At 63.2% G+C, this 23,512-nt stretch overlaps 3 protein-coding genes across 16 annotated transcripts in view; 1 reads left to right on the top strand and 2 right to left on the bottom strand.

Moving 5' to 3' along the window:
* CASKIN1 (CASK interacting protein 1) overlaps positions 1–7,209 on the bottom strand; it is a 31,339-nt gene extending 24,130 nt beyond the window's left edge. For both annotated transcript variants that reach the window (XM_074919243.1, XM_074919244.1), the window contains exon 1: positions 7,025–7,209. In XM_074919243.1, coding sequence (XP_074775344.1) covers positions 7,025–7,118 — 94 coding nt within the window. In that variant the 5' untranslated portion in view covers positions 7,119–7,209. The remainder of the gene's footprint in view (positions 1–7,024) is intronic.
* Positions 7,210–9,730: 2,521 nt separating this feature from the next.
* On the bottom strand, positions 9,731–16,877 carry LOC141966407 (hexosaminidase D-like). 11 transcript variants are annotated; one of them, XM_074919087.1, is made up of 15 exons: positions 16,706–16,877; positions 16,049–16,316; positions 13,475–13,718; positions 13,171–13,267; positions 12,578–13,027; positions 12,192–12,279; positions 11,951–12,115; positions 11,669–11,852; positions 11,427–11,498; positions 11,113–11,317; positions 10,947–11,029; positions 10,748–10,826; positions 10,403–10,504; positions 10,184–10,265; positions 9,731–10,088 (listed from the first exon to the last, which is right to left on the bottom strand). In XM_074919087.1, the coding sequence occupies exons 4-15, from the start codon at positions 13,263–13,265 to the stop codon at positions 9,873–9,875; spliced, it is 1,821 nt and encodes a 606-aa protein (XP_074775188.1). In that variant the 5' UTR covers positions 13,266–13,267; positions 13,475–13,718; positions 16,049–16,316; positions 16,706–16,877; the 3' UTR covers positions 9,731–9,872. The 11 variants fall into 11 exon arrangements, with proteins under 11 accessions (XP_074775188.1, XP_074775186.1, XP_074775187.1 ...); XM_074919085.1 differs by lacking the exon at positions 16,049–16,316; XM_074919086.1 differs by lacking the exon at positions 16,706–16,877 and having other exon boundaries at positions 16,049–16,481.
* A 397-nt stretch (positions 16,878–17,274) lies between these two features.
* Positions 17,275–23,414, top strand: MLST8 (MTOR associated protein, LST8 homolog). Of its 3 annotated transcripts, none has more exons than XM_074919424.1 (8): positions 17,276–17,553; positions 17,667–17,715; positions 17,794–17,956; positions 18,048–18,123; positions 20,157–20,309; positions 20,503–20,627; positions 22,024–22,187; positions 22,679–23,414. In XM_074919424.1, the coding sequence occupies exons 1-8, from the start codon at positions 17,425–17,427 to the stop codon at positions 22,795–22,797; spliced, it is 978 nt and encodes a 325-aa protein (XP_074775525.1). In that variant the 5' UTR covers positions 17,276–17,424; the 3' UTR covers positions 22,798–23,414. The 3 variants fall into 3 exon arrangements, with proteins under 3 accessions (XP_074775523.1, XP_074775525.1, XP_074775524.1); XM_074919423.1 differs by having other exon boundaries at positions 17,279–17,553; positions 17,664–17,715; XM_074919422.1 differs by having other exon boundaries at positions 17,275–17,553; positions 17,664–17,956.
* Positions 23,415–23,512: the final 98 nt, after the last annotated feature.

Here is a 23,512-nt window from a genome sequence, read left to right as displayed (position 1 = left end):
GCAGCCGCATCTGGAAGGGATCAACCGGCCCCTGGGAGCCGTCCCCAGCGCAGAGCCCCACGCCAGGCTGGGGAGGAGGCACCACCGAAGTGGCCAGCAGAGATGGCCACAGGCACACGGGGCAGAGGGGCACGGGCACACAACGCACATGGGCGTGCAGAGGCACACGACACAGGCGGCTGCACGCGTGCTGATGCACAGAGTGGCACACGCAGGCACGCCGGCAGAGCCGTGCTGCTGCAGACAGTGCTCGGAGAAGCCGTCTCCAGCCATCTCCAACCCACTCCATCTCCAGCTGATACAGGCCGTAGCAGGGCACAGAGCGAGGGTCCCACTGTCCTGCTGTGCCCTGGGGCACCCCAGCCCCACGACCACCTCCATCTGCTTGACTCTCACTGGCAGTGACCTTGCTGGTGAGACCCAAGGAGACCTGGGCAGAGCCGGCGCTTCCCACCAGCTGCTCTCCCACGCCATCCCAGACTGTGCTTCCCTGCCCGGGTGGCTCATGTGGGGCACCAGCACCCATCACCCATCACCAGCACAGGCCCAGCAGCACGGGGCTCTCAGGCCAAGTTGAAGCCAGCACTGCATCCCCGGTTTCCCATTTCTCAGGCTGATTGCTCCTGTCGCTGCGGAGCCCAGTGTTAAACACCTCATTTTCTACTCCCATATTGAGTTGGAAAATACTATTAACATTTCATTACAGCTTAAAGATCCCTCTCAGCCCGGCACCAAGAGCTGGCGGGATCGCTCCCACACCAGGAGGGCTGCACGGGCCGCCATCCCTCCAGGGAGAGGGGTCGGGGAGGGCAAGTCCCACATGTCCCAGCTGCAGGTCGGGACGGTAACTCGGGGCAGAGGTGGCCATCGGCACTGCAGACCCTCTCAGCGACCAGCCCAGCACGGCCCATCCTGGCCAGGACACACCACGGTGATGGAGCAGCCCGGCACAAGCCCAGGCGCTCCCAAGCGTGTTTTGCTTCCCATCACCTTTCCTTCACCCGCGGGAGCCTGGCCTGGCAGTAACAGCCACGAAATACCAGCAAATTAGTTCACCACTCTCCCGACTGTGTCCAGACGTTTGGGAAAGGCACCTTTAGCTGCCGGCTGGCGAGGGCAGCATGTAGCAGGTTCAAGGCCATGTCCCGGCTCTTCGGTGTGGCCAGAGGTGCCCAGCCCCGGCGCAGCGGCACACACGGTGCCGGCACACGCCACACCAGCACTGGGATGGAGAGCACGTGGCACACATGTGCAGGCACAGCCCTGAGCATCACCCCAGAGCCTGGCGGTCCCCTCCACCGCTCACCCCACCACTGACACCACAGCTCCCACCTGCCACGTGCCCAGGGCAGATGTTCACTGAGGACCCACTGTCGCTTCAGCACCCGCCCGGGCCCTGGCACGGCACTGCGCAGCCGCTGTCCATCAGCATCACCCAAGCACACTGCGGCCCGTGCAGCCACAGAGGGGGAGTGTGAAGGGGCTGGGGGCACCCCGAGCCAGGGAGGGGGCTGATCGCGACCTTTCCCAATGTCTGGGAAGGGGAGGGAAGGGTTAAAGGGAGTGCAGAGCTGGGGAGAGGAGCCAGACGCCAGCCTGGCTACTGGAAACCATGATGGGCTGGCAGTGGAGGGGGTGGCTGCCAAGTGAGACTCAGGGCACCCATGGCTGCACCACCAGCACCCTGAGCATCCACAACACCATCACCCTCGGGTGCAGCCTGGCCCTGCCACGTCCCCAGATGCTCCCTGGGAGCATCACCCCACCACAGCACACAGGAGCAAGGAGCACCGGGGCACCTGACAGCAAGGTCCTTGTGTGGGGAAACAGCCAGAGCTGATGATCCCGGAGAGCCCCGGGCACAAGGGGCCACCTGCCACCGGCAAAGGGCTAATTGGTGTCAAGCCAGGTGAATTCAGGACTGCCACAAGAAAATCCAGGCCAGTGAGGGAGCCTCCAGCTGGGAGCGGAGCTGCCGGCCCAGTCCCGCTGCTCCTCGGTGGCGGTGGCCAACAGCCCCGCGTCCTCTGTGGCGTTCATGGTGGGTACAGACCCTGAAACGGGAGCTGTGCTGTGGCGGCGGGGGGGGGCAGAGGAGGGTTTGCACCCGCAACTCCAGCCCAGCCGGAAAGAGAGGCAAGAAAATGTAAAATAACGAGATGTCACCCCGGGCTGAGTAATAATCCCCCTCTGGAAGGAAACTTGGCACACGCCAGCCTGCGCCCGCCTGCCAAGTCCTGCTGGGAGCGAGGTTTCACACGCGGGCTAGAAACCCCAAGAAGAAGTTTCTGAAGGGACTCGCTGACACACCATCGAGCATGGCAGCGGCAGGAGCCGCTCGACCCCGATCGCCCTCCCGGACAGCCCTCAGGCCCCGAGCCTGGGACATGGCGGCGATGCCCCAACATCACCCCAGCCCACCCCCTTGGCATTTCACTCCGTAATCCATGCCGAGGGGTTGAGGGGGGCCGCAGAATGAGTGCCAGCCATGGGACGGGGGATGCACGGGGGGCCCAGCATCCCTTTGCAGCCATCCAGCTTGGCCAAGATGCCACAGGATCTGGCACCACAGCCTCTTCCTCCTGCTCCAGACGTCCTGCCCTGCACCAATGGCTCCAGAGGCAGGTAGCACCCAGGGGTCCCAGCAAGCACCGTCTGCTCCCCCCCACCCAGGCTTCTCCTGCAGCAAGGAGGGGGCTGTCCCAGCACCCAGGGCTGGGAAGTGACAGCAGGAGCCACTGGGGACAGCTGTTGCCTGAGGAAGTTACTGGAGGACCGGGGGGAACTGGGCAGCTCCGGTTCTGCCGGCCACACGCGCCCTGGGCACTGCACCACAATTGGATTTGCAGCTGCCCTGCCTTTTACTGCATGGAAATTGAATTGTAAAATGTCAAAGACATTTCCTAACTGCGCCATATTAGCCTGGTTTTATTAAATACTGTTATCAGAGGAGATTATTAATGCAATCAAATGCAGGCAAAAAAAACCCCAGAATTAACTGGCCGCTACGCAGGACGCGCCGGAGAGCAGGAGGCAGCCAGCGAGGCCCTGCCCGGGAAGCCCCGTGGGGTCCGGCTCCTGCCTCCCGCTGCCCCCCGCACCCCGGAGTGCCGGCAAAGCCGTGATCCCTCCCGGCTGCCGCAACCCCGCTTGCATCCTGGGAGGGTCCCGTGGGATGGCAGCACCCCAGAGAGGGATGAGCCTGGGGGTGCCTCCTGCTGCTGCCTGCTCCCAGGCAGGCTGCCCACGCTGCCCGCACCGTGCACACCCCTCCGAGGAGCTGCCTGGCTCCCGACTCAGTCTTTTCACCCAGAGTGGGCTCTGCCTATCCCGCACAGCCCCAAGCCCAGAGCAGCAGAGCCAGAGGCAGCTGTGGGGCCAGGGCAGCACCAGTGGTGCCAGTGGGGTGGGGGTCCCTCCCCAGGCAGGGCGGGACCCACTCCCTGTGCATGGTGGTGGGGTCAGGGCTGGCTGGGATAAGCACCAAAATACTGGGGCTGCTGCCGGCGACACGGGGCAGGATGAAGAACTCTGCGCTGGAGGCAACAGGGCTCTCCCACCCAGGGCAGGGGCACCCCAAGAGCTGCCTGCACCTCGGCACCAGCACCCCCGGGCAGGCTGGGCTGCGTTACCCATAGTGGGGTGCAGGGAGTCCTGTGCCCAGCTCCCAAACCCAGCCAGGCAGCGGGGCTCACCCAGCCCCGGGCATCCCAGAGCCAGGTACTCCAGTGGCACACGAGGACACAAACCCCGATGCAGCCTGGGGGTCCAGGACGGCACCAAGGACCAGGCACAGGGCGGGCACATCGGGTGCTCGCTCAGCACCATGAGCTATGTGCTGGGACATCTCCTTTGCCATATGAAGACACCACATGTGGAAGCGCTTTGCAAAGACCCCAGCCCGGTGGGAGGACAAGCCGGGGCTGGAGGGCCCAGTCCTGAGCTCGAGGTCTCTCCTGCAGCACTAGCGGGTGCCACACAGAAGCCATTTCTAAAGTGGACGAGCCACTAGTGGCACCAGCCTCACAGGCATGGAGCCTGCTTGCTCCTCCTCGGCCGAGGAACCGCAGTTTCCCCACACAGCACAGCTGCCCCAAGCCCCAGGTGCCCGGGACAGGGATGGTGGCCACAGCTGCTGCTGGGGACACCTCGTCCCATCTCACGGCGCTGGAGACGGGGAAGAGAGGGGAAAACGCCAAGTCACTACAATTCTTCGAGGTAGCACCGGGGAGGAGGGGACAGGGAGGGAAACAGTTTGCTGCCAAATCCCTGCATCTGATTTGCGTAACTTTCAGACAACCTCATCAATTATGGATGCCCGGGAAGCTAGCGCGGTGTGCGCTGCGGCCGGCCCGGGCCCCACAAACTCGTACTCCACACGTTAAATTGGGCCCCACGTCACCATAGCAACCCGTGTTAATTCACGCAGGGATTTTTAAAATCTCATTTATTAAACCCCACATGAATAGGATATTATCCAGACAACGGAGCTAAGTTACAAATCTTTCTGGTGCCGTGTGGCGCAGGGAGCGCTGGTGGCACGCGTGGAACAGCACACAGAGGGGACAGGGGGACGTGGCGGCGTGGGGACAGCTCAGTGCTCTCCCATCCTGTGCAGCAGCCAGAGGTGTTTGTGCACCCCAGGCCGGGAGCGCAGCACCCACCGCCGCACGCGCAGGAGAGCCAGGTCCCACGGGGAAATGGTGCCAGAGCAGCCCGGCACCGGCACTGGGGTCCAGCAGAGCTGGACGTGTTTCAGCCCCACTGGGGCACGGAGGAAGTGTCCAGGCCCTCAGTGGGAATCTCCCCGACGCCAGGCTCGGCCTCGCTGCGTGTCCCTTGTCGCTCGCTCACGACCCCGGCTCGGGGAGCACCAGTGGCCCCCGCGGCCATCCCGCCTGGCAGTGCCCAGCGGCCAGAGGTCTCTGCGGTGGGAGGTGAAGCAGAGCGGGGCTGGGAAGCAGAGGGATGTGGGAGGAGGTGGTGGAACTCCGGCACCACTGGCCGTTGCCACAGCAACACCAGCTGTGCGCCCCAACCATCGGAGAGGGGTGTGCGGAGGGAGAGCGCTGGGCACAGGCCAGGCAGCGTCCCTGGCCCCGCACACGGCTCCGAGAGGCCACGGCAGCGCCTGGAGAGGGTTGGGACGAAGGGAGCTCAGTGTTGAAGCCCCTTCTCTCCCTGCACAGGCTTTCAGCAGTGACAGCAGTGATGGCACTGGGGACACAGAGGCCACCACACCGGCCCTGTGTGGCACCAGGACAGGAGGGACATCATGCCACAGGCCCTGTGTGGCACTGGGGACACCGTGTCAGGCCCTGCTCGGCACTAGGGACGTGGGAGATGCCACGCCAGCCCTGCACAGCACCAGGACACAGGGAACACCACGCCAACTCTGCGTGGCACCAGGGACACCATGCCAGCCCCAAGTGGCACAGGGGACATGAGAGGAACCATGCTGGCCCTGCATGACACCAGGACATGAGGGACACCACGCCAGCCCTGCATGGCACCAGGGACACCATGCCAGGCCCTGCACAACACTGGGGACATGAGAGGTACCATGCTGGCCCTGCACAGCATCAGGACACAAGGGACATCACGCCAGGCCCCGTACAGCACTGGGGACACGGGGGCCACCACACCAGCTCTGCATGACAGTGGGGACACGAGGGACATCACGCCAGCCCTGCACAGCACCAGGACATGGAGGATGCCGTGACAGCCCTGTGTGGCACCAGGGACACCACGCCGGTCCTGCACAACACTGGGGACGTCACGCCAGCCCAGTGTGGCACCAGGGACACCACGCCGGTCCTGCATGACACTGGGGACATGGGGAGGATGCCACACCAGCCTTGCTTGGCCAGGATACATCCCTGCACAACCAAGGATGGGGGACACCGCACCGGCCCCGCACCGCTGTGGGGACACGGCACTGCCCACATTCGGGGAGCACTGGGCCCCGGTGGGAGGGACGTGGGGTGCAGTGGTGAAAGGGCTGCGTGCTCAGCCACCCGATGCCACGCCAGTGCTTCCCCGTGGTCCCCTGCCCGGGGACAGTCCCCGGTCCCCCCCCCGGGTCGGCCCCGCACGCCAGGCCTGAAACCTGCAGCTGCATCAGCGCCATGAATAATTGAGTCCCGGGTGGAACGCCTCAGCAGAGCGGTGAAATCCTACAGAGAGCAGCTACTCCTGGAGCTACACACGCAGCGACACACACGTCCAGACACACGCACACCCCCGCAGCCTCCCGCCTGGACACGCACCCCCGGTGCCGTGCAAACCCCGCTGCAGAGATGCCCACGGGGAGATACCCGCGGATCTCCATCCAAAACACCCCCCCCACGCGCAGAAACACCAACCCAGCCGCATCCAAACACACATATGCCAGGGTACACACCGACACGCAAACACAGACACGCACCCAAACACAGACACGCGTGCACGCCCGGCACCGCGCACACACAGCCCCACGCAAACGCGTGCGGGCACCGGCGGCCCCCGCGCACACACGCACGGTCCGTGCACACACGCTCCACGCAGGTGCCCCCCCCCTTCCCCAGCTCTTCCCCCCCCCCCCCCCCCGCCTTCCCCTGGGGGCTCCGGAGCTGCTCCCGGGCGCAGAGCAACGGGGACCGGCCGTACCGGGGGGTGCACCGGGACCGGCGGGGCGACCCTGTGCAGCACTGAGCACCCGGGATGCTCCGCCGGCGGCAGCCCCCGCCCCAACGCCGGGTTGCCCCCGGGGGAATGTGAGGGGTGGGCCAAGAGGGGGGTCCCCAGCACCTCTACGGCCCCCGCCCGCCCGCGCCGCACCGGGGGAAGGGCCGGGGATGCTCCGGGGCCGGGCAGGGCGGCATCCCGGGCGGGCCCCGGGAGCAGCGGGCAGGATGCGGGCCCCCAGCCGCCGCTCCCGCGGTTGCGACGCCGGTCCCCGGCCCGGCCGTGCCCCCCCCCCCGCTCCGGCCGTGTGTGTCCCCCCACCCGGCCCAGCCCGGCCCGGCCCCGCCGCGGCACTCACTGGCTTTGCCGGGCTTGGGCCTCTGCAGCAGCTTCTGCACGGCCGCGACGTCCTCCGCCTTCACCGCCTGCACCAGCTCCTGGTCCTTGCCCATGGCTCCGCGGCGCCGGGGCTACCGGCTGCGGGCTCACGGCCCGAGCATCCTCCGCGGCGCGGCGAGGGGCGGGCGGGCGGCTGGGCTCGGCTCGGCTGGGCTCGGCTCGGCTCGGCTGGGCTCGGCTCGGCGCGGGCCCCCCCGCCCAGCCCGCTCCGGAGGCGGGGGCGGCGGCGGCGGGCGCCCGGGGCGGGGCGGGGCGCGGCGGGGCGGGGGGGGCCGCACCGGGAGCGCGGAGGGAGGGGAGGAGGAGGGAGGAGGAAGAAGGAGGAGGGGGCGGGAGGCGCCCCGGTGCCTGCGGGCGGGGCACGGGGATCCCCCTCCCCGGTGCGGGGGAAGGTGCCGAGGCCCCGGGGGGACGCCCCCTCCCGCGCAGCCGTGGCGTGTAATAAGCTGGCGGGTCTCAGCGGCCACGGCAACCGGAGGGGAGGAAGGCTACTCGGGGCCTCCTCTTCCTCGGGGAGGACCTCAGGGGTGACAGTGCCCCCCCGGGAGGGAGGAGCCGGGGATGGCGGGCCCAGCAGACACACAGACACCCCCCCCCGGGGCACCCCCTGCTCCCCAGCCCCGCTCCGGAGTGCCCTTGTCCCGTCCCGGTGGCACCGCTCTGCCCGGCCATTGCGGCGGCTGATCACGGGAACCAGGCTGGAGCAGCTTTGCAATTTCTTTAAATAAAGCCCTTATTAGTGCTTAATTTTCCACTTTTGTGGGCACAACGGCCAGTGACATTCGTCCCCTTCCACCTTTTCACGGTTTAATTGCCTGAGCCATTAGAGGTGCGGAGGGTGCCTGGCTGCGTGGAGGATGCTGCCGAACCAGATGGGAAACGGGGCCAGGGCTGGGCAAGGCATCAGTGTGCGGATGGTGCCCACCACCCACCCCAGATCACCCCCGGATAGACCAGTTACTGTCAAAAAGCCTTGTGGAGGTTCTGGCAAACTGATGTTGGGGCACGTCGGTCCAGAAGGCCAGTACCCAGGTGGCCACGACAGCGCGGGCCACTGCAGGGCAAGTGAGACCCGTGGCTGCACCGGGATGGGCGGCTGCAGCCACGAGCGAGTGTCTGTGCAGAGTGAAAGATGGAGGGAACCAGATGAACTCCAAACACAGACCAAGCTCCTCCCTGATGCCCTCTGCCCACCCTGTGCTGGCCCATGACCCCTGAGTTGGAGCCCAAGGATTCCCTCCGCAGCCCCCAACCCCTTCGGCAGCCCCCAACTCCCTCCACAGCCACCAACTCCCTTAGCAGCCCCCCACCCCCTCTGCAGCTCCCAATCCTCTCCACAGACCCCAGTTTCCAGGCTGACCCCCCCTCAGGGACGGCAGGGTCCGTCTTCTCTCCCCACCCCCACTTTCCAATCCAGGACATTTGGGTTACCAGCGCAAAACACCGTCTAATCTGCCCTCTAATCCCGCAGCCTGGCGCTGTGCGGCTGCATGGGGGGCCTGAGCCGCGGCGGGGCTCCCTGGGCTGGGGGCTGGGGCTGCGCTTCCGCATGTGCCCGGGGGCCCCGGCAGGTCGGGGGCTTCCCTCACATCAGCCATCACTTGATAACAAACACAGCTCCTCAACAAAGGTCCCTTTGTGCCTCTCGGCTCTCTCCTCCTGGGCTCTTGCACCCAGTGCCAGCACCCAGGGACACCACACGGCCACGGGACGGGGCAGCCCCTGCCCGGACAGCCTCACCGGGCACCGGGACCTTCATGACTGAGCAGGGACATGGGGCAGCAGGGCGGTGTGGGGCTGAAGAGGGTGCCCAGCCGCTGTCCCTCCTCCCCTGGCTGAGCTAGGCTCTTGCAGAAGGAGCTCCAGACCGCCTCGCGTCTCTGCGGCTCCCTCCGGGCTCTTGCCAAGTCGGGTTGGTCTTTGCAAAGCAGAAAAATGTGCAGAGAAACGTCCCTGTTGCTGCCCTGCATGTGCCGAGCTGAAAATGGTGCCCTGAACAGCCAGAGGGGCACGGGGGGGTTTGGGTTTGCCTCCCCCACACCACCGAGATGGGCAGAGCAGAGGAACAGGCACGTAGCAAATCCTCTGAGGCAGCACCGGGGTCCCCCGCAGTCCCCCGCCACGGCTGCCGTCCCGAGGGCTGGGGCTGAGGAGCCTGGCGGAGGCCAGACGGGCCTGGGAGGGCTCAGGGTCCCCAGTGCTGCATTAACGGAGAGGAAGGGAGATGAAAGCAGCATCTGGAGGACGGCGCTTGCCCTGCGCTCGCCCCCCTCCCAGCAACCGGGGGCTGACACGGGGTCAGGGTGCTGGTGGGAGCCTAGCAGGGGCCCCCCACATCCCCCTGAGCACTGCCCCATGCCGGGTGCCAGCCCTCACCCGGTGGCAAGCAGCACCCAGCACCCACACTGAACTGGCTGCGGTCCCGCGGGGAGGACACGGCCACCCTTGAGGCCAGCACGTGGTGTCACCATGGGCCTGGTGACACCACGGGGCAAGGGCTGCCCTCTCCCTGCCTTCTGTCACGGCTCTACCCTGTGGCTGCCGCAGGACAGACCCCAGCCCCCCACACTGGCCCCCCAGCTCCCCCTCACCTGCACAAGGAGAGGGGGGCAGAGCCGCGACCCCTCCAGCACCCAGCAGCATCTAGGAAAATACTTTATTGTGGAAGTGGGATGTGCAGGAGCTCTGTACGGTACAAACCAACAGCAGCGACACAGTCACCAGCACACGGACACGCGATAGTGGCACCCAAAGCCCAGCCCAGGGGGGCAGTGGGAGCCGGAGGGGGGGGGGCCACGGCCACTACATCACCTTGGGCCTGGCGTTGAGGCGGATGATGGCCCGGTAGTCCCGCACCAGGTCCCGCAGCTGGTCCAAGTAGGGGTTGATGTTCTCCTCCAGCCACTCCTCCACCGTGTCGGGGAAGTAGACCCTCTCCAGGTGGGCACGCAGGTCATGGACGAAACTCTCCCAGTCCTCATGGAGCCTGGTGGGGGGAGAGCAGGGGGTGGTCCAGCTCGCTCCTGTGAGGAACCCCGGTGCCGAGCTCAGGACCTTCCCCAGCCCCACGCAGGCAGCCGGGGGGGCTCCCGGCCCCCAGCACCACGTACTTCAGCACCTTGCTGCCAAAGCTCTCCAAGTTGCGGGGGTTGCCGAACTGGCGCTTGCGGTGATAGGGACTGAACCAGCCCTTGATGGCGCTGGGGAAGCAGAAGGGGAGTGGGAGACGTGGGGGCCACCCAGGGACAGGGACCTGCACACCAGGCAGGTCCCCTCCCATGCAAAAACTCTTGTGCTCCAGCCCCGTGGCCAGAAGTGGCCTCCCGCCGCCCGTTACCTCTCCTCCTCCAGTGCTTTAAGGATGCTCTCCTTCAGGTGGCTATTGACCTGCTCGACCATGTGGTAGATCTCCACGCCGGGGAAGGCTCCTCTGCCTTCACTGGGGAAAGGGAGGAGGAGGAGGAGGTGTGTGTCCAACACGTGGGGTGTGCAGGCCACGCTGGGGGTCTGGGGTGGGGGAACACCAGCACCCTGCGTGGCTGGAGGATGCCCGTCCTCACCCCAGGTGGGTCTGGGACTGGGGTATTTGGGTAACCGACCCCCCCACTCCCCTTCTGTCCATCCCTCCTGATGCAATGGGGCCCAGGCTGTGCCACAACCATGGCCAGGCTGTGCCACGCACCACGTGCTCTGCTCCAGCTGCATGCTCTGGAAACCCAACGTGTCCAGGACCTTCCTCTTAGTCTCTTCTGTGAAACCCCCTGGAGAGGGCAAGGAGAGGGGCAGAAGGGCCCGGGGCCACCCTGCGGGTGGCGGAGATGGGGGATGAACCCGGCCGCGCCGGCTGGCCCGGTGCTGGCAGCAGGGCGGTGGGGGCTCACCATTCACCAGGGTCTGGAGGCAGACGGCCAGCGAGGGGATGCCAACGGGCAGCAGCTCGCAGAGCACCGAGTAGTGATCGTACCTGCGGAGCAGGGCGAGCTGTGCCATCGCCACTGGCGGGGCTGTGCGGGCGCCGGGGAGGACGGGGGTCCCACTGTCCCTCACCTCTGCCACCCGGTGAGGACGATGCCCTGGCAGCGCAGCGGGGCCAGCCGCGGCAGCGCCTGCATCACCTTCAGCCAGCTCAGGTGGTTTTTCAGGTGGTAGCTCAGGGGGGGCCAGCTCTGTGCTGGTCCCGTCGTGCCCTTGAAGGCACTGGCGAACCACACCGCCTCGAAGCCGCTCTCTGCGTACTTGGCAAGGAACGGCCCTGCAGCGGGACAGGCACAAGCCACTAGTGCCACCATCCCCCCCGAGAGGAGGCTCGGGGAGGGGCGTGTCCCCCCACCAGCCCCGGGAGCCCAGCACCGCTGCCTTACCGATCTGCTCAGCCTCAAAGTCGGGTGCATAGAACCACACCACAGGTGAGACGTGCTTTGCTATCCCGGACTCTATGGGGGGAGCAGGGATGGGGATGTGGGTGCCAGTGCCTGTGGTAGGAGACCCACGTCCCCACAGGACCAGGCACAGGCTGGGCACTGGGCACAATGCCTGCCAGGGTGGCCCTGTGGCCCCGAGTCCCCTGGCTTGGGTGCCACCGCTGCTGCCCCCGTCCTCTCACCCCGCAGGGCTCCCGCGCTGATTTTCCTCAGCATGTCGTCCCACATGAGCACCCGCAGCCCCCAGTACTGTGCAGCGATGAAGCCCAGCACCTCCTTGATGTGCTTCAGGTACATGGTCCCCGTGTCGCCCTTGTTGTGGCTCATCCAGTTCTTAGAGTCCATCCCCTCCCCGAGATGGAAGACCTGGGGTTGGGGAGGGGGAAGGGGGATGCTCAGCCCCCCTGGGAACACACCTGGTGCCTGGGGTGAGGGCTGGGGTCCCTGCATGGCCTGTTGCCCACCTCATCCGCGCCAATGTGGATCCAGGTGGAGCGCCTGTGCTTCTCCATCACCTGCGACAAGATGCTCTTGAGCAGGGCCAGGGTGTCGGGGACATGGGGGTTGAAGCTGTTGGGGAAGCGCTCGACCTCCCGCAGGTGCTGGTATTTCTCGTGCTTGAGGATGAACTGCACGGGAAGGAGATGTTGGGAGGGGGAGGTTCCTCCTGGATGATGCAGGATGAGGGGGATTGGGACCCCCTACCTCCACGTGCCCAAAGGTCTGCACCAGGGGAACCACCTCCAGCTTGTGGAGCTCCGCCAGCTGCTGGATCCGCTCGATGTCCTCCTCGCTGGGAGGGCAGGGACAGGCTCACCAGGGGATGCGGGGGCAGAGGGCAGAGTGTGAGGGCACTCCGTCCTCCTCCTCCAGCAACCTGCCCTACATGGCCCCAGCCACCCCACGCCTGTGTGGACTTTATTATAAGGACACAAATATTGACCTGGCAGGGCAGGAAGCCGGTTGGCCGGTGGCACAGCCCGGTGCTCTGACAACAGTTATCACGGGCATGGGTCCAGGCGGGTCACACCCAGCCCCTGGCACACCAGGACAGCCCCCCCCAGCCACCTCAGCACACAGCCCCAGCTCACCTGTAAGCGTACGGGGACCTGAGGATTTCCAGCTCCCCCTTGAAGGGGAACATGTCCTCGTACTCGATGAGGATGCCATTGGCTCCCAGCTGGGACAGGAGGGGGAACACCTGCGGGGTGGGCAGGGTGGGCTCAGCTGGCAGGGACAGCACAGGTCGTGCCTCGGCATGTCCCTCCCCAGCACCTCCCACCAGTCCCCGGGGCACCCTCACCTGCTCCAGGTAGGAGACCCTGGGTGCAGCTCCCTTGAGGTCCAGGTGGACCAACCTCATCTCGGTGGCACTGACGTCCCGGGGGACCTGCTGCCCAGGCTCTTGCCTCGGGGCCGTTATCTTTGCTGCAGGGACCTCCAGAGCCTGGCTCTGGGGACCAGTGTCCTGGCTGGTGTCACCTGCATCCCCCCAGAACTCGCTGTCCTTGCTGACGTGCTTGTGCAGCTCCAGGGTAAAGCTGCAGGGAGCACAGCAGGGCCAGGGGTGCTGTGGGCACTTGCTGCCCCCCAGCACCAGGCCCTCACATGGGCATCCCCCAGGGTGTCCCCAGGAGGGGTCTGAGGGGACCCTGAGGCTGCTGGGCTCCTGCTGCCAACTCACCTGTCACGGAAGAGGAACTTGATGCCAGCCAAGGCCACGAGCAGCAGCACGACGAGGCGCAGCAGGTTCAGCCTGTGGCTCCGCTGGAAGGCCATCCCTGGGGAGCACACACACATGCCCCAGGCTGCGCAGTGGCACCCCGAGGGACCCTCGATACAGGTGATCCTGTGCAGCCCCACAGAGCGTGCCCTGCTCCCCCGATCCCCTGGCACGAGACCTGGCCAAAGGAGACATGGGGCACACCCATCCTGTCACCCTGCTACCTATCAGGGACACGCACAGCGGGGCTCCGTGTCCCTCCTACCTTGTGTGCCTCAGCACAGGAGCCAGTGGCCGGACCTGCCTTTCCCTCTGCCCGCAAGGGCACAGACTCCTCAGGCTCCGCCAGCGCCGGAGCAAACAAGGCAGTGGCTGCAGAGCAGGTCCCCGCTGGGGGATCCCCTCGAGACGCTGTGTCACCTCCAAGGCGAGGGCTGTGTCACGGGGTGGCTGGGCAGGGTGGCATCACGGGTGAAGCCGGGGCTGGCCAGGCACAGGAGGTAACACCCCTGAGGATGGAGGAGAAGCAGTTGGGGACCGCCTGGTCACACATCGGGACTGGGCTGCTCTGGGAACAGGCACTGGCACAGCCAGCATGATGGCAGCAGCCCATACCCCCCCCCGGCACCTGCAGCGATGCTCAGGGAGGTGAGTGCCACAGAGGGGAAGGGGCACAAGCTGCTTCACCCACTGAAAAACAACCTTGGAGCAGGGAAGGAGCCCAACGGGGTCTGGCCACCCTGGATCGGAGCCCAGCAAGCTGCAAACTGATGTTTGATCCCTCACAGGGGGGCTGGGCTGGTTAAACCAATGTTTGATCCCTTGCAGGACGTGTAGGAGAAGCCACGTGGGGTGCAGGGAATGTGTCAAAGAATCATCACAACTAAGATTAATAAAATTCACTTGAAGTCTTTTTTTCCTAATCCAATTTTGAGAATCCCTATCCTGAGATGGGGATCAACCAATTTCGATGAAAGGCAGCCCAAACCAAAGGCAGTCTCTGCAGGGCAGGAGGTGGCAGGTGCCCCTTCTCTGCCCCCCCGCCCCCCCGGGTCACAGCTTGAGGGGTTGCACAGAGATTTGTCCCTCTCGGGGGACACCACAAGCCCCGACACCGAGACCCACAGTAGCGTCCTGTGCAGCCGGCTGTGACAGGAGACACTCGGCCAGGCTGGGCACAGCACCGGGGTCACTGCCACGAGGTGGGGGGGGGGGCACTGCTGCAATGAGAGGACACTGCTCCTGTGAGCCCCGAGGAGCAACACCAAGTGTACCTCGTGTCCCCCACTCCGGCAGCCCCCTCGCTGCAGCCCCTCCTCACCCGCAGTGCTGCTCCCAGGTGACGAGGGACCCACGGTGACACCTGCTCCCACCCCCGGAGCCCAGAGCCACCCCACTGCGGTCAGCACATCTCACATGATATCCCCGGCACAACAGGCAGGAGGAAGCACAAATCCTCCTGGAAGCACACAAGAAGCACTAGCATAATTTCAGTTCTTTCCCCCCGCTTTTTCGCCAGTTCTGGCATGTGTGGTGAGGTGGGGATGGGGCAGAGCATCAACACCCCCAGCCCGGCAGCCGCCACCAGCTCGTTCGGCAAGTTGCCTCCCAAACATGCTGAAATTCAGGGTTAAATTCAGCTTCGCCAGATTTGGGAGCTAAAACGCAGATTTTGGCGGCTGCAGGTGCACAAGCGACTCAGCTGATCGCAAGGGTTTTGTTTGTGTTGCCAGAGCAGTGGCACCAGGGGAGAGAGGCGCTGAGCCGCCCCGCGCCTCCGGCTCTGAATTAGCCCTTTTTCTAGATACAGCCCTAATCCCTCCCGACATGTTCCTCCTGCTGCGGGACACAGGGTGGCCGGGAGCCCCCCCCAGCACATCCTGCAGAGCCAGTGCGGTCAGGCCACGGTGTGGGGCAGGGCAGCATCCCAGCTCCATCCCCATCACCCTGCACCCACGGGTCATCCCGTGCTCATGTGTGGGAGGCAGGGCAGGAGCCTGTTTTGGGGACAAGAGCCTGTTTTGGGGGCAGGTTGTGCCTGTGCTGTCCCCTGCTGCATGGACAAGATGCCTCGTGCTCAGCAGGGGACAAACTCTGCACCCCACTCCCTGTCCTGCCCGTCCCCACTGCGGTTCCATCCTGCCCGGCTCCGGATGCTCCAGGGATGTGCCAAGGTGGGGACAGCTGCCAGCCCAGGGCTCACCTCTGTTGGGTGCACAGGAAAAAAGTGGGGGGTCCACAGCCCCCCAGTCACAGGGCAGGCGGGCACAGGGAGCCCCGCACCCAGGAAGGCCATAAATATGCGAAGTGCTAATCACGCTGTCATGGGAACACAGCGCCTGATCGGAAGAGGGATAAATATTTAGACAGACGCTGTCAGCTCGCCAAGATTTGGCATTTTTAATATATGTTATCTTGTTTAAATAGAAAACAGGTTTCCAGGATTTGAGCCTCCCTGGCACAGCCCAGGCAGGATGGGCACACGCTGGTGGTGGGGTACAGCGCCAAGGGGTGACGGGGGGAGCCCCGACTCCGCATCCCTGTGCCAGCGGGAGATCCCGTGGCAGCGAGGGCTCAGCTGATTGATGCCGCCCCCCTGACCCGGCAGCTCGCCGCTAGCGCCTGCTATATTTATTAACGTGGCATCTTCCTCTGCCAACCCTTCAGGGACGGCGTTGGCATCGTCCCCAGGAGGATCGGGAGAGCCCATGGCTCCTCACAACCGGCCAGCCTGGCTCAGTGCTCTTGGCAGCTGTGGGGCGAGGGGGGGGCTGGACCCTCGCCCCCACTCCACGCACCCCACGGGAGTTTTGCTCCCAGAAACCAGCTCCCCGCTTACCTTCCAAGTTCGGAGGAGAGGAGAACGGAATGAAACCCAAACCTGAGCCGAGTGACTCTGGGGTGGCAGGTGCCACTGCAGCCCACGGAGTGGCAGCGAGGGTTGCGGGTGCCACCGCGGGGTTTGGGTGCCGCTCGGTTGCCCACCGCCCCGTTCCCCAGCCGCGGTCGTGCCAAACCCTCACTCCTGTCGGTGCAGCCGTGGGAAGCGTGACGCTGCTCCGGGCACATTCGTGTTCAGACGCTTCCAGAGCCTTCCTCGGTCAGCCCTGCCGTCGCAGTCCCTCGCACTCAGCCTGTGACTCCCCCACGCTGCCCCTCGCCAGAGGCCACGGCGCTGCAGCCCCACGGCCGGGGGGTTCCTGCGTGGGGAGGCTGCGGACCCCCCACTCGCTCCCCCCCCGCGGGGCTACGGCCCCCCAGGGCACAACCTGCACCCCACAAACCTGGGGCATCCTACGTCCCCCTGTGCCCCCTGCTACCCCTCGGGCACCCCCACGTCCCACGGGACGCTGCAGGCAGCCCCTACGGCCCCGGTTCCCACTGCAGTACCGGGAATCCCTGCGGTACCGGGCATCCCTGCATCCTTCCGGGCATCCCTGCGGCACTGGGCATCCCTGCATCCTACCCGGGCATCCCCGACTCCCCCGGCCCTTACCGGCAGGTGCGGGGCCGCCGCAGGCACCGCCGGGAGCGGGAGCGGGCGCGGGCACGGACGGCAGCCGCCGCCGCCGCCGCCGTTCTTAAAGGGCCCGGGCGACACCGGTGCCGCGGCGCGATGCGGGGCCGGGGCCGAGCGAGGAGGGATGCTCCGGCTCCCGCCGCGCACAGCGGGGGCGGCACCAGCAGGGCGGGGACCGGTCCCCAACGCCCCGGTACGGCGGGGAACACCGGCACAGCGCGGAGCCGCCGCCTGCACCGAACGGTGGTCCGGGCCCCGGGACCGCACCGCGGTGCCCCGGTGTGGCGTTCCCGGGGTGTGACCGGCACCCGGTGCCCGGCCGGTTCTCGGCGCTGCGCCCCCTGGCGGCGTCGCAGGGAACGGGCTCCCCCCCCTCCCCGTACCCCGTGGTCTCGCCCCCCCCCGCCCCTTCACGTGGTCCCGCCCGCCGCCGCGATCTTGCGCATGCGCGTTCCCGCCGGACGGCGCCCCGAGAGGCCGCGCGCCACGCACGCACGCAGTGAGGAGCCCCCTCCGCGCATGCGCAGAGCGATCGCGCCTGTCCCGGCTATCCGTACCGGGAGGGAGCGGGGGGGGGGTGGGTGTCGGTCTCCGAGCTCTCCCGCGTCGCGGCAGGCGTGGACCCACGCGTGAGCGGGGTGCGGCGGTGGAGACCGGGTGGCGGCGGGGCCTGAACGGTCCCCGGCGGCGGGAGGATGAACGCCGCGCAGGGCACGGTGGGCAGCGACCCGGTGATCCTGGCCACGGCCGGTTACGACCACACGGTGCGGTTCTGGCAGGCGCACAGCGGCATCTGCACCCGCACCGTCCAGCACCAGGACTCCGTATCCTTCACCTGGCCTGGGGCGGGGAGGGGGCCGCCGCCGCCGTTAACTCGGTTTCACCGGGCAGGGCCCGGTTGCTGTTTCTTACCGACCTTAACGGGTGCCTGCAGCAGGTGAACGCCCTGGAGATCACACCGGACCGCAGCATGATCGCAGCCGCAGGTGAGACCGCCCGGCCTCCCCCTGCCCTGGGCACGGGCAGGGGGACGTCGGTCACCCTCTGCCCGGTTGTTTCTGCAGGCTACCAGCACATCCGCATGTACGACCTCAACTCCAACAACCCCAACCCCGTCATTAACTACGACGGCGTGAGCAAGAACATCACCTCCGTGGGCTTCCACGAGGACGGGCGGTGGATGTACACGGGGGGGGAGGACTGCATGGCCAGGATCTGGGACCTGAGGTGGGCAGAGGCAGCGGTTCCCCAGCTCCGGCAGCACCCCAGAGGCGCTGGAACCTCTTAAACATGCTCCTTCCTCACCGTTTTGTTGCAGGTCTCGTAACCTCCAGTGTCAGCGGATTTTCCAGGTGAACGCTCCTATTAACTGTGTCTGCCTGCACCCCAACCAGGTGAGCGCCAGCTTCTCCACGCTTTCCCAGCTCACGCTTCATCGTGGCTCCTCCGGGTAAACCTGAGGGGCTGCAGAGTTTTATAATGCAAGACGCAGCAAAAAAATCAGGGGGCTGGCTGGGGAGGGTGGCCTTCCTGGTGGCACAGACCTGCGAGCTCTTGGGGGCATTGCTGGATGAGCAGCAGCCGGTTTCCCTCACCCTGGCTGCCCCTCCACCAGCTCCCTCACCGAGCTGTTGGTGCTGGGAGCTTTGGGTGGAAACACCCAAAATCTCTGGGCTTTTCAGTGTGGGAACAAGGCCCATGTGACACAGGAGCCAGCACAACAGACGTGCAGTCCCTCTGTCTGCGTTGTGCGGTGGAGCAAAAGCCCCTGAGCAGGCTCATGCTGCAGCCATCAGCTCTGCCACAGCCCGGGGTTTTGTCCACCGAGGAGCTCGTTTCACATTTGTGCTAATTACCTGGTGGCTGTTGCAAAGAGACTGCACAGCGGCTGCGCTGGGCCCCTCATCCCACGGGAGGAAACGCTCCTTTGGGCCAACTGCCCTGTGAACGTAACTAAGGGGATGTGATGGGAGTGGAACTGGTGGTACAGGGCAGGCTGGGAAGCTTGGGAGCGGCACCACTGCCAGGAAAAAGCATCTTGAGGCCTGTGGCCCCCATTACCTTCAGGACTTCAGTCAGATTTGCTCAAGATCCACCAGTCTGTTCAGGAGCTGTTGATAAGCGGGAAGCGAGGTGGAAAGGGAGAGCGGTGCGTTAGAGGGGGAGGCGGTGCAAATCGATATGTATCAGTGCAGCGTTAATAACCCGTCCGGTCCGCTGCGTGTTCAGCGCTGCAAACCTTCCTAAAAAGCTGAGTAATAGGAATGTTTCTTTGAATTTCATTTTGCAAAGGTTTCATTTTGCAGAGGTTCTGAAAGTTTGGAATTTCAGGCCAGTTTTGAGATCAGTGATTTGGATCAGACTTTACTGCTGATGCTCCTGTAGTGCTGGTGCTGTGAGAATGTATTACGTTAAAACAAGTATTATTGTTGCACACAGATCTTACATGCGGAATAATCACTAACCAAGATGCTGCCAAGGTGCAGGAGAAGTTTTTGTGAGTGGAATGCAGTTAATTACTCCAAAGGTGGCAGCATTTATTCAGATGACTTCATCACTCCGCCTTTCCCTGCTACAGTGATGCTGAGCCAGTTATCTGAGAGACATTTCTCATGGCCTGGGTAAAGCCGTGACGGCTTTAGCAATTGCACTTAAACCTGCTAAGAGGGGACCAAGGATCAAGGCGGCCAGAAGATGCTTCTGTGCTGTTCAGTCAGCTAAATATATCGAGCAATGATTGTCTTCCTCAGAAGCAAACCTTTGCTCACAGCTACAGGATTAGCTGTGCCCGATGACCTGATCTCCTCTAGGGATTCTGCTAAAATTATGGGCAGCGCAAGACTGTCAATAAAAGCTGTGGGTTTAGTGGAGAGCCGCCAGCATTGTCTTCTGCTCTGAGCACGGGATCGGAGCCAGAACTCCTCCCCTTCAGCTGGCTCTTGTCCTTCCCCTGAGAAGGGGAGAGAGAGAGAAAAGCCCATTTAGGCTTGTGTTTTTCAGATATCTGTACACTCTTGAGTGCTTCGGTTGTTCACTGGCCAACTTGCATCTTAATGCCCACTTCTCAGATGTGCTGAAAATCATTTGGCTTCTGTGGATGTTGTTTGGAGCTGTAGCTGTGCAACGGTTCTGGAAGTCAAGTAGCCGCTGTCTGCTCTGGGGTTTATAAAATTAGCAAACGCTTCTGCAAAGGTAAACAGCCTTTCTGCAGAGTGTAACGTGAGACTCGTCCTCTGCTCTCAGCATGCAGGAGCAGGCAGCAGGCTGCTGGAGCTCTGAAACAGCCCCATGCTGGGGAATAATTAGGCAGAACGGGACCCTGATGCTTCAAACCAGAGGAAAGGTCCCTGTGATGCTACATGGGCATTGGCTTGAGGCTGCTGCTTGGGTTCTCCTCGGAGAGATGAGGCTGCTGATTTTCTTGCAGGCAGAGCTAATTGTGGGCGATCAGAGTGGTGCTATTCACATCTGGGACCTGAAGACCGACCACAACGAGCAGCTGATTCCAGAGCCTGAAGTTTCGGTGAACTCGGTTCACATTGACCCCGATGCCAGTTACATGGCGGCTGTTAACAGCTCGGTGAGATCCAACGGCCTCGCACGTGGGGTGGGATTATGGTGCTCCAGGGCTCTGCCTCCCCAGGGCAGGGGCTCTGCACATACCAGCTTCACCTGCAGCTTTTTGCTGTGGCTGGATGTGGAAATTCCGAGCTGCTTTTGGGTGAGTGACCACCAGCCCGACCACAGATCCATCTTGCTCCATCTCACCGCAGGGAAATTGCTACGTGTGGAACCTGACAGGCGGCATTGGCGAGGAGGTGACGCAGCTGATCCCCAAGACCAAGATCCCCGCACACAACCGCTATGCCCTTCAGTGCAAGTTCAGCCCCGACTCCACGTGAGTGTGTGGCAGCCCCTCACCTCCCTCCTTCATGGGCTGGCAGAGGCCACTTGGCTTATGTTGGCTCCACACTGCCCTGCAGGGCCCCCAAGGAGGAGCAGGGGACATGCTGGGCTCGAGCTGCCAGCGGTAGTCTCCTGGCCTCGTGCTCCCTGATCTCAGCTGGCTTTGCAGCCGTGAGCTGTTCTCACAGCCGGGGTTGAATTGATCTCCGGGAACAAAGTGGTGAACTTGGTGTGTTCCTTCACTGTCCGGCTCAAATCTCATAAAGCAGATGATTTACATGTAAAGAAACCGGATTACAGCGAACAAGTCACGAGTGGTGTCCCCCAGGGCTGGGTTTTGGGGCCACTCCTTTTTAACATCTTTATTGATATTCTGGACGAGGGGATTGAGTGCACCCTCAGTCAGTTTGCAGATGACAGCCAGTTGGGCGGGAGTGTTGATCTGCTCGAGGGTAGGGAGGCTCTGCAGAGAGACCTGGACAGGCTGGAGCGATGGGCTGAGCCCAACTGCATGGGCTTCACTAAGGCCAAATGCCGGGGGCTTCCCTTGGGCCACAACAACCCCCAGCAGCGCTACAGGCTTGGGGAGGAGTGGCTGGAGAGCTGCCAGTCAGAGAGGGACCTGGGGGAGTGACTGACAGCCAGCTGAACAGGAGCCAGCAGTGTGCCCAGGTAGCCAAGAAGGCCAGTGGCATCCTGGCTTGTATCAGGATTAGCGTGGCCAGCAGGGACAGGGAAGTGATCTTGCCCCTGTACTTGGCGCTGGTGAGGCCACACCTTGATTACTGTGTTCAGTTTTGGGCCCCTCACTACAAAAAGGACATAAGAGTTACTCAGACATGTCCAGAGAAGGGCTACAAAGCTAGTCAGGGGTCTGGAACACATGTCCTGTGAGGAGTGGCTGAGGGAACTGGGATTGTTTAGTCTGGAGAAGAGGAGACTGAGGGGAGACCTTATCACCCTCTACAACTACCTGAAAGGAAGCTGCAGAGAGCTGGGTTTGAGCCTCTTTAGCCTAGTAGAAAGCGACAGGACAAGAGGGAGTGGCCTTAAGTTGTGCCAGGGAAAGTTCAGACTGGATATTAGGAAGCATTTCTTTACAGAATGGGTTGTTAGGCGTTGGAATGAGCTGCCCAGGGGGTGGTGGAGTCCCCATCCCTGGAGGTGTTCAAGAGTAGGGTCAATTTAGAGCTTAAGGATATGCTGTAGGTGGGAACTGTGCTAGGCAAACGGTTGGACTAGATGATCTCCAGGGTCCTTTCCAACCTAGATGATTCTGTGATTCTGTGAACGCGGGTCTCCAGGTTACTGTTCCAGGCCCATGTTAATGAGAGGCCCTTGGGCATACTGCGTAGCTAATAAGGTTGCCCTCGCATGTCCCTTTTCAGGCTCCTGGCTACATGTTCTGCAGATCAGACCTGTAAGATCTGGAGGACTTCAAACTTCTCTCTGATGACAGAGCTGAGCATTAAGAGCAATAACCCAGGGGAGACGTCTCGGGGCTGGATGTGGGACTGCGCCTTCTCCGGGGACTCCCAGTACATCGTCACAGGTGAGGCACCACTGTGCTCCTGCCCTCGGCCCACCACTGGATTTGGATTGTCAGTGGCAGGGCCTGGTTGCTAGCACAAGAATTACCCCTTTCTCTAGCTGGGACGTTGCCAAGTCCTCGTGCATGTGAGGAGAGAGCCCCCTGCCTCGCACTCACAACACCTAAATCCCTTCAGTGCTTAAGGGAGCATCTATTTAAGCTGGAGGGATGATCTCCGTGTGTGCAGTTCATTTCATCTGGTAGAAACGCTGTTGCGGTACATGGCATGATGGTCCCTTCAGAACATGTGGTTGTTTCCACAGTAACTTCTCACCGAAATAATTAAAACCTCACCTAACACGGAAATGCACTAAGCTTCTTGCTGCGCGCAGCTCCCTTACCTGTCATCGACAGCACTAACGACTGTGTTCAATGAAGGAAATGTCTTGTAATAAAAAAAAAAAAGTGTAAAGGTTAATGCCATATATCCCACTTTTCGCTTTCTGTTCTAGCCTCCTCTGATAACCTGGCCAGACTTTGGTGTGTGGAGACGGGAGAGATCAAGAGGGAATACAGCGGCCACCAGAAGGCAGTTGTCTGTCTGGCTTTCAACGACAGCGTGCTGGGATAACGCTCATGTGCCAGAGGGAGAGGACACCCCTCTGCTTGTGTTGCCTTGTCCTACAGCGGCAAACACGCTCCCCGCAGCCCGGGACACGCGCTTGTAACCAGCCCCTCCTGCAGTGGAGAGGGCTCGGTCTCTGGGAGCTGGGTCAGAGCAGGCTCCAGCTCCCAGCAGATCGTCACCACAGCGTGCGCGGCCGCGGTGGGAGAATGCTGGGACAAAAGGGAACAGGAGGGGGAGGCACGGTCCCGCTGCGGGGACCTGGGTACGGTTCAGGTGGAGGAATCCCTGTGGCATCACAGCTTCGTGATGTTCTTGTACCCCAAAGCGGGGAAAAGAAATAAATAAACAGCCGTTCTAAATGATGGAAGAGGCTGAGCAAAGAGAGGAAAGGCAACTGTTTTCTTGTTTTGCAATCCCTTTATTCAAAGTGTGTTTCAGACTTTGAGAGCTGCGCTCCCGTAGAGCCAACCACCCCCAACAGATGTAATAACCTCGTGTTGAACAGGGCATGTACCATAAAACTACTCCCTGTGACTCCTCTAGGCCTGGATCTCCTAATACCTACGTACAGGCTGCAGCCCTGGAGCACAGCAGCAAATAAAGTGTCTGTACTGACAGTGCTGAGCAGAGTCCTGTTATTTTTCTAAACTCTCCTGAACTGCAGCATGAAATCAGCAGGAAGCTTTGGGGGGATATTGTAGATGTTACCTTCCTTGTT

Source organism: Athene noctua, chromosome 15 (genome assembly GCF_965140245.1).
Source record: "Athene noctua chromosome 15, bAthNoc1.hap1.1, whole genome shotgun sequence".
Lineage (NCBI taxonomy): Eukaryota > Metazoa > Chordata > Aves > Strigiformes > Strigidae > Athene > Athene noctua.
The sequence above is the reverse complement of the archived record's forward strand: the minus strand, read 5'-3'. Positions and strand labels throughout refer to the sequence as shown.

Bases quoted from the DNA above. Each gene is read 5' to 3' on its own strand.
- LOC141966407 (XM_074919083.1), bottom strand. From the start codon at position 13,286: ATGTGTGTGTGCTCCCCAGGGATGGCCTTCCAGCGGAGCCACAGGCTG. The intron at 13,028-13,170 runs GTGAGTTGGCAG...TGCTCCCTGCAG, and splicing joins AAGTTCCTCTTCCGTGACAG to CTTTACCCTGGAGCTGCACA. The intron at 11,499-11,668 runs GTGAGAGGACGG...CTCCCCCCATAG, and splicing joins CAGCGCGGGAGCCCTGCGGG to AGTCCGGGATAGCAAAGCAC.
- MLST8 (XM_074919422.1), top strand. From the start codon at position 17,425: ATGAACGCCGCGCAGGGCACGGTGGGCAGCGACCCGGTGATCCTGGCC. The intron at 18,124-20,156 runs GTGAGCGCCAGC...ATTTTCTTGCAG, and splicing joins TCTGCCTGCACCCCAACCAG to GCAGAGCTAATTGTGGGCGA. The intron at 20,310-20,502 runs GTGAGATCCAAC...ATCTCACCGCAG, and splicing joins TGGCGGCTGTTAACAGCTCG to GGAAATTGCTACGTGTGGAA.